Genomic DNA, 9,213 nt, shown 5'->3' on the forward strand with positions numbered 1-9,213 from the left:
CTGGGAGAAGAGGGAGACGTCACGGCAGACGGGGATGGGGACGGGCGGGCCTTCCTTTTGACTGTGCTGACACACCGCGCGACACGAGCACGTTTGCTGTGAGGGGGCCCGGGTCGACAGGCTGGGCAGTGGGGGAGGAGGACCGGGGCGCGCGGCGGGTTCCTCCACCGGGGTCTGGTCCAACACGTGTGTAAGACTATCTTTCATTTTCACGGATAAGAATTCTTTCGCGAATAAATTTTTATTTTTTTAACGTTTGAACAGTTTTTTAAAGTTATTTTTTTATATGATTCTTTCTCCTTTCTCTTCATGAATTCATTCGAAAGAAAATAGTTAGAGAATAGAAAATAAAGAAATGAGGAGAGAAACTATAAAAGGAACAAAACGAAAAGAATATATTTAGAGATGATCAAAATTGGTAGGTCTAAGGGTGTTTATCAAAATTATTTAGTTTAATTAATTATATTAGTTTTTTAAAATTTATTTAATTTAAGAAAAATAGCGTTTTTGCAATTTTCTATTTTCTTTTTAAGATTCCAAACTTCTTACAATAAGATAGAAATGATCACCGTCATCATGACCCAAAGTTCCAAACCAACGGATGTTCGCTTGAACGGCCACAAAGTGTCAACGGAACTGTCAAGTGAGCCATACCAAATGTGGTCGCGAGCCCACTCACTGTAAAGACGTCTAAATAGACTGTATTTATTGAACGGCTCGCGGTCTGGTACTGTAGGCACGGTCTAGCCCGAGGTGAGCTGGGCCGGGCCGGCACGGCACGAGGCCACAGATCGTATCTCGGCTGAGCAGCCCGGTTGAGATGGATCGACACGGGCACAGCCCAGCCCCGCTCGGTACAGTGGACCCGGCCAGGTACGGCACGCCTCGACCTGGCTAGGCACAACTAGCCTAGCTAGGGACGGCCGGCCTATCCAGGCACGACACGGCACAGCTCGCCTGGGCCGGCCGGGAGCTGTTATGCATGGGGCCGGCCTGGCTAGGCACGGGCGGCACGAGAGGGCACGAGGGGGCACGGGCGGCATGAGAGGGCACGAGGGGGCACACTCGGGTTAATGGGTTAAACGGGTTGTGCCCTGCTATTTTAACCAGTTAATTCATCATTTTTTATTTTTCTAGCCATTTTGTTACTGTTTGGGCTTAAAAACTCAATTTTTTTTTTTTACAAAAATCACTATTTTCACTAATAAATAAAGGGCCACCCTACCCTTCCATTCCACACTAGCAACAACATTTGCTCTCTTGTTTCCTCCTCTCATTCTTGTCTTAAAGTTCTTTAGAATTTACGATAATTTGGCAAAATTAGTTTGAATTGTTGCCAAAAATCCAAGAAAATTCAAAACTGTCATCATGCTGACTTGAAGAAATCTTGGTGAATTTTTGCATCATTGTTCTATCTTGTTTCATTATTTGATTATTTCTAACCCAAATATTTGAATTTTTTAGTGCCATTCGACATTAATCATGGATACCGATGATCATGATAATACATCCATCGATCATGATTTTTTTCTTCAAGGGCTCGCGGGGGATTACGGTCCCTTTGATAGCAATGTTGCAGGTGAAGGACCCGAAGGTGAACCTCCAGTTGGTTCACATGCAGCAGCACCTCCATCGTCAGGCTCTACAAGTGCGCATACACTAGCAAGCACCGGCTCTAAAAGATCAAGAGCTGGTACTTCTGAAGTTTGGCAAGACTTTAAAAAGTTCTACAAAAAGGAAGATGAGGTAAGTGTCAAGTATGCTAGGTGTTATATTTGCAAACATGAATTATCTGCAAAACCCTCAGGTGGAACGGGGCTTTTGAAGAGGCACGCCACAAATTACATGCAAAAGAGTGGAGTAGCTATGAAGCAGATGGTGTTGCAGTACAACCCTGACAGCTATGTTTGTCATTGGGAGTATGACTCCACCAATGCTCGAAAAGAGCTATACCGCTTCATTGCAAGAGCAGATCTACCACTCAACATTGGTGAGTCTGCTGCATTTGATGATTACATTAAGAAAGCTCATAATTCCATGTTCACGCATGTTTCTATACAAACAATTAGAAAGGATATGGTAAAATACTACAATGCATGTCGTAGCAAGCTTAAAGAAATATTGCAAACATGTACATTTTTAAGTTGCTTTGACCTCGAACATATGGGCAGGTAGGGCTAGAGAGGATTATGTTAGTGTGGTTGCTCATTTTGTTAATAATAATTGGGAATTAGGAAAGAGAATAATATGTTTCGGTTGATTGACAACACGTATACCGTGAAAATATTACTGAAAAAATATCTCAAGTAGTTGAAGACTTTGATCTCACGAATAAAATATTTTCTATCACTTTAGATAATTTCGGTGCAAATTCTAGAGCAATGGATCTTACTCCATTGTTTAGTACCTATGCTGAATCTTTTTTGTTACATCAACGTTGTGCTTGCCATATTACCAATATTTTAGTAAAATCCGGTTTGAACAGGTTGTCGCAATACCTAGATGATTTTCGTACTGCAATATCTTTTGTTAACTCCTCTAACCAATGAATTGTAGCATATAAAAAATAATGTGTTGTAATATGTGTGCATCCACGTAAGTTTGCTGTGGACATATCGGTAAGATGGAACTTTAATTTCTTGATGCTCAAAAATATTATACCATATAAGAGCACATTTGGTGTGTTTATTTATACATATTATCATTAGCATGAGGATCAAACTTTACTCACAGAAGTATATTGGTATGTTGCTGAAAGGATACTAGAGTTTCTTGAATTTTTTTATGATTCAACTGTGAGTTTATCAGAAATTTATTATCAAACATCTTGTTTAGTAGTGCATAATATTATTGAAATTGCTACTCATTTAAACAGTTATAAAAATAACAATCTTCTAAGAGATTGTGTAGCTCATATGAAATCTAAATTCTTAAAGTATTAGAAAGAAATTCCTTTGTTGTACGTATTTGTCTTTATTTTAGATCCTAGAGCTCAAATTGCAGCTTTCTGTAGAGTTCTCGCAATTCTAGGTGGTGCTCTTGGCCACGATTATTCTAATTATTATACTAATATTTGTTCTAAGTTATTGGAAGTTTATAGTAAATATGAAACAAAGTATGGTGGAGTTCGCCTGCAACGACCTCCACTAGTATCCACAACAAGTAAGAAGATGACAACGTAAGGAAAAATATTTGATGCAGGTTCTTGATCACGAAGTTTAGACTCTTCGTCACGATCGTCTATAAGCGCTAGAATTCTAACATCCGGATGGGAGCTAACTACCTTCATCGACAACGATGTTATCAGTCATGAACAAGAAAACTTCAACAAACTACAATGGTGGTATGAGAACCAGACGAATTATATAGTGCTTTCACTGTTAGCACGAGATTTATTAATGGTTTCCATATATACAGTTTCTTCTGATGCTGCCTTTAGTCTTACCAGGAGGATAATCGAAGAAAGAAAAACAAATTTGTCAAGTGAGATGTTTGAAATACTCACCATAGTAAAAGATTGGGAACAAGCTGAAGCACGAATGCAACACACTGTAGAGAACACTAAGCTTGAAGATTCATTCCAAAATTTGTATCTAGATGTTGATGAGAATGTATAATTTTTAATTTTCTGAGCTAGGTTATACTCTTTTTTCCTTCGCTAGAAAGGTTTCTAATGAGACAACCTATCAATAAAGCTTATTTTTAGAATTAATTATATGTCCCTATTATTTCTAAGTTTTTTATTTTATTAATATTTTATCTTTATTTTTCCGAAAATGACCCACCACCCACCTCTCGTCTTGACCTATAAATACCATCTCAAACTCTCTACGATCCTATTGGCCACCCATCTCTCTTTTTGTACTTGCTAGCCAATAGCCACTTGCTCACTTTAAGAAATCAATTCCATATTTCCATTCATGGATCAAGACGTCGAGAACTCACGTGCATGGTCCTGGGTGTGGCAACATTTTGAAAAGATCTTTACAGAAATTAACGGGAATATGTAAGATTTACTAAGTGTAATATATGCAACTATAAATTAGGTGCCAGATCTCCAAATAGAATATGACACTTGAGGAAGCATATTAAATATTGCAAGTAAAATTCTAGGGTTTCAATGAAATCATGTAATTTTCAGAGCATAGACATAGGTTGTACTCTTTTTTCCTTCAAGTAGAAAGGTTTTTAAAGAGGCAACCAATCAATAAAACTCTTTTTTATTTATTATATATATATATTTTGATTTTTTGGAATTTTGTAGCTATTATTTTTGATTTTTTTATTTTCGGAGTGCTACCAGGCCGAGCGTGCCTCCACCGTGCCCCTCGTCCCAGCCGTGTGTCGCCGTGTCACCGTGCCGCCGAGCTGCCACCATGCTCGTCGGGCACATCGTGCCGGCCGGGCCTTGTCGTTCCGACCGAGTCCGATTCGTGCCCGGGCCAACCCGACATGACACGGTGGAAGATAGATCATACCGTGGGCCGAAGGCGCGGTATGACATGACCTGTTAAGGCCGTGCCGGCCCGGTCCAAGTAGCCCATTTAATCATCTCTACCTCACAGCGTGGCATAGTAAAAAAACCAGACCAGGTAAAAGGTTTTGCTAGAAAAACCAGGTTGGTGCTCGGCTCGGTCCGGTTGACAATAAGGATCCTTCTCATAGAAAACCGGTAGGAAAAGTACTGTTGAGAATCGAAAGTGAGATCTCCCTCTCGCCATAACATGCACATGCCAACCGGGGTAGGCTTAATTTTGTGTGGAAAATAGAATACTCACGTTTATTAAACGATTTTTTTACCGATTTAACAATTAGTCCCAGCAGCAAACATCAAATTATTATCACCGGTTTAGACCGGTTCAACCTTAAAACCAATTGTGAAACCAGTGAGCCAGTCACGTGGGCGGTTCGATGACCGGTCCGTTTTTTTCGCATTATGCCGCCTGGCCTAATCGCCCACGTAAACCCGCCCACTAATCCGACACCGAGCCGCCGAGACGCGCCTCTGATATCCTACGACCGCGCCCACCTTCCCCGCCGGGCGCCGTCCGAGTCAACCAACCACTCTGCCGCCCCACCTGCAAGCGGCTGCGCAACGCGAAAACGCCCGATTCCCCTCCATTCCCACCCAAAATGCAGCGAAAAAGCTCGACCCAAATCAAATGCCGCCTCCCCTCCCCCTCCTCGCCGCCCTCCTCCTCTTCCTCGTCCCGCTCGCCGCCGGGCAGTTCCGCGGCTTCTCCTACCTCCTCAACTGCGGCGCCGCGTCCGCCACCACTGACCGCCGCGGCCTCCGCTGGCTCCCCGATGCCCCCTACGTCTCCGCCGGCGCTCCACGCGCGCCCCCGCTCCCGGGCGGCCTCCTCGACCCCACTCTCGCCACGCTCCGCAGCTTCCCGCACCGGCCCGGCGCCAAGTTCTGCTACGCGCTCCCCGTTGACCGCAACCGCCACTACCTCCTCCGCCCGACCTTCTTCTACGGTGCGATCTCCCCCTCCGCATCGCCGCCCCCCGTCTTCGACCTGTTAGTGGACGGCACTTTCTGGACCGCCGTCAACACCTCCGAAGATAGCCTGGTCGGCGCCGCGTCGTCCTACGAGGGCGTGTTCCCCGGAAGGGCCAGGAACATGAGCTTCTGTCTCGGCGTGAACCCCGACTACACCGACGCCGGCCCGTTCATCTCCACGCTGCAGGTGATCCAGCTGGACGATTCCGTGTACAACGCGACGAATTTCGAGAAGAGCGCCATGGGGCTCATTGCGCGCACTAAGTTTGGCTCCACTGGCGACATCGAGAGGTGAGTGGCCAGCCTATCTTGCCTCAATTCAAGCGCCACTTGGTGCTTAGCGATGAAATGTTGGATGTGGATTTAGCTAGAATTGAGTAGGTTTAGTGACTGCAGTGCTGACTGAATCTGACCATTCAGAATACTGTAAAAGTGTGGATCTGTAGGCCTATGGAATTTTTCTTACAGGTTATACCATTTTTTATAGTTTCCAATGCACATAAATACCTAATAACTCCAGGTTTAAATCCATTCTGGTTTGAGTTTAATGTAGAACATCTGTTGACAACATTTATCGGGTAGGCATAGGTGGATTGGATTGTTTTGTTCTTTTCGAACATGAATGTTGTTACTTTTGTGTTTATGTGCTCTCCACATAATCCAATACGTATTTTTGAGATCCTGTGCAATGTATCAGGGGGCTACTGTGTGGGTTTACTAGTAGCCTTTGTCCTGGGGTACTTGGGAGATGTCACTTGAAGGAGATCCCATTTGTTCCACTTGTTTATTTTCTTAGCAGTGTAACTTTCTGTTTTACCTTTTAAGGACTATGGCCTTGGTGTTTACTGTTGCCACTTCAGCTCATAGAGCATATTGGGAAATTAGCATGATCACATTAATCAAATTATTAAACAGGTGGAAGTTGCCACATTACGTTTATTTTTGAGCTCTGAAATAACCAACAATACTCTACGGATTTTATGAGAACTTTAGATTTGTTGTAAGGGGACAATGAACTCATCAACTAGATGGTTGCTGAATGAAACATAATAAAAAAGAAGAGTGTATGGCTATTATATCCGTTCATTTGTTTCTTGAATGTGTACAAACCACGAGATTTGTATAGATTTCTGACTCAATTTCTTCCTCATATCCAATCTTAGGTACCCTGATGACAGTTTTGATCGCTTTTGGCAGCCATTTCCGGACAGCAAACATGCAGTTAGTAGTACCCACAATGTTACATCAGCTGATTTCTGGAATCTTCCTCCTCCTGATATTTTTAACACAGCTTTCGTAGCGGAACAAGCTGCACCATTGGTGTTGCAATGGCCTCCAATGCCTCTCCAGAATGATAGCTATTATGTTGCTCTTTACTTTGCTGATACATTACCTGAGAATTCAAGGACCTTTGACGTATATATAAATGATTACCTCTTTTACAAAGGTCTGAATGTCACATCAGCTGGGCTTTCTGTCTTTGCAACACAATGGATTCTCTCAGGCTTGACCAGAGTTATAGTTACTTCTGTTTCCACTGCCCTTCCTCCACTTATCAATGCTGGCGAGGTCTTTGGACTTTTCTCCTTAGGAAGATTGACGTACGCTCAAGATGGTATATCAGTTCCTACTTCTCTTATCAAAATTCTCTTTAAATATTTCCTGGCCAGTGTGATATGATGCATATAAAGTATGAAATTCTCCGCTATGTTATGGCTCTGGTAGCTCTTGTGGGGCTGCCAAATTATTTTCATATTTGTACCACGAAGCACCATGTCATTAAATTGCACTTTATTGTATATTTGTTACATGGGAAATAACCATGAGACATCACCAGCAATATGATTCTTTGAGTTGTAAGGCCTCAATACATTAGCACCATTCAGTTGTCAAATTGTTTCTGCTATTTATCAAGCGCACACATCATCTTCTAGGGAGTAACAAGGTATCTGAAATATTGTAGCAGGCCACTAAACCTGTATTGAGTGACACTCTTATAATGCAGCAAGTTGGTGTGATTTACATACCAGTTTATAAAATAACCTATTGATACTTCTTGAATGTTTTTACAGCACTCGCTCTGGAGAGTATAAAGAAAAGCCTTCAAAATATACCTGAAGATTGGAATGGAGATCCATGTATGCCTGCTGGATATGCTTGGACTGGAGTTACATGTGATGAAGGATCAAGAATACGTGTTATCTCATTGTGAGTTGAACTCATTATGTTTCCATTATGTAATATGATTCTTCCCCCTTTGCAGTGACAATTCAATGTATTGGTTTATTCCAGGAACTTTTCTAGTATGAGCCTCTCCGGGTATATCTCTCCTGAAATTGCGAAGCTGACTGCTTTGACTGATATGTATGTTTTTCTTTTCAGAATAAATCAATTGAATAAATAGCAAAAAATAACATTGGTACCATGAACAGATTTTTTGCGAACAACAACCTGTCTGGACCTATTCCAAATCTTAGAAACTTGGGCAAGCTCAAACGACTGTAAGCTACCATTAGCTATTTAATTCTCGAGCTCATTGACTGATTAATGTTGCATCTGTACATTACTTAAAAGAATGACTTATCTTGTAGGCACCTGCAAGACAACAAGTTAACTAGAACAGTACCTCAGACATTGGGGATGATAGAGGACTTGAGTGAACTGTGAGTTGATTTTATTACTTTGTGATTGTTGTTTGTTATTCTACTTTCAACAATTCAGTATGTGCCTCCAATATTTGCATTTCCCAAACCGTAATTCATAGGCTCTTGCACCAATTTATAGCAATGCTCACTTGCCAGCTATTTAATATATTTTCTGCATTTACTCAGATTTTTGCAGAATAACGAGCTATTTGGACCAGTACCAGAGAACTTACTGAACAAGCAAGGATTGACTTACAAGTAAGTTCCATTTCACCAAGAAACTCTAGTGAGCGATCCACAATTGAGTGTTCATTTATATTTCATTCAATCGATAGGTTTCTGCCGGGGAACCATTTCTCTCCACAACCACCACACTGACGACCAGACATTTTGTGCGAACAACTATTGTACATGTACACAACAGGATTCATAGGTAGCAGGACAGTTGTTGATTCTTATAGGGTGGTTATAGCAAGATTTCGTAACCATTGTGTACAAAAAAGCGAGATAGCAGTCAAATGATTCGAACCAGTCAAAGAGGTTGGCAACATCAGGTCAGGATTCGTACATATACTGGTTTTGGAATTACACTGAATGTGTTCAGTGCAAAAGGTTGCGATACTCTAGGAAAGTGAAAGTGTTTACATTGGTTGATCAACTTGTAATATCCTGTGTAAAAAAAAGGATAAAAACTCATTTCAACTACTACAGAATCCATCATAAATAGCAGCTCATCAGTGTTGGTTCGGCTAAAACCGTCACTGATGCATCTCAATGCCAGTTCATACCAAACTAGCATTATTAGTGTATCATTGCCAGTTTTTAATAATCATCTTTGCCTGTTTATAATAAAAACCGGTAGTGATATAAACCGGTAGTGAAGTGAAGGATCAGACTTGAAATTTGGCCTTCAATTCATTTTTTTAGTTCACGGCTCACATCCGGCAACCCTTATCCGATCCCCTCCCTCTCTAGGCCCGATAGCTCCTCTCTCTCTCTCGGGGGAACCTTTTAGTTCCCCTCGAAGTGAGCTATTTCGGCCCATATGAATATTTACCACCC

At 41.9% G+C, this 9,213-nt stretch overlaps 1 protein-coding gene across 2 annotated transcripts; it reads left to right on the top strand.

Moving 5' to 3' along the window:
• Nucleotides 1-5,027: 5,027 nt before the first annotated feature.
• On the top strand, nucleotides 5,028-8,906 carry LOC133928826 (putative leucine-rich repeat receptor-like serine/threonine-protein kinase At2g14440). Of its 2 annotated transcripts, none has more exons than XM_062375322.1 (8): nucleotides 5,028-5,797; nucleotides 6,670-7,121; nucleotides 7,579-7,714; nucleotides 7,799-7,870; nucleotides 7,939-8,007; nucleotides 8,098-8,169; nucleotides 8,348-8,409; nucleotides 8,487-8,906. In XM_062375322.1, exons 1-7 carry the CDS (start codon nucleotides 5,163-5,165, stop codon nucleotides 8,385-8,387), a joined length of 1,476 nt encoding a protein of 491 aa, XP_062231306.1. In that variant the 5' UTR covers nucleotides 5,028-5,162; the 3' UTR covers nucleotides 8,388-8,409; nucleotides 8,487-8,906. The 2 variants fall into 2 exon arrangements, with proteins under 2 accessions (XP_062231306.1, XP_062231305.1); XM_062375321.1 differs by having other exon boundaries at nucleotides 5,029-5,797; nucleotides 8,338-8,409.
• Nucleotides 8,907-9,213: the final 307 nt, after the last annotated feature.

This window comes from Phragmites australis, chromosome 9 (assembly GCF_958298935.1).
Source record: "Phragmites australis chromosome 9, lpPhrAust1.1, whole genome shotgun sequence".
Taxonomy (NCBI): domain Eukaryota; kingdom Viridiplantae; phylum Streptophyta; class Magnoliopsida; order Poales; family Poaceae; genus Phragmites; species Phragmites australis.

Excerpts from the sequence above, each read along its gene's own strand:
- LOC133928826 (XM_062375321.1), top strand. The coding sequence starts at position 5,163 with ATGCCGCCTCCCCTCCCCCTCCTCGCCGCCCTCCTCCTCTTCCTCGTC. Across the intron at positions 7,715-7,798 it reads AGAATACGTGTTATCTCATT|GAACTTTTCTAGTATGAGCC; the intron begins GTGAGTTGAACT and ends GGTTTATTCCAG. Across the intron at positions 8,170-8,337 it reads ATAGAGGACTTGAGTGAACT|ATTTTTGCAGAATAACGAGC; the intron begins GTGAGTTGATTT and ends GCATTTACTCAG.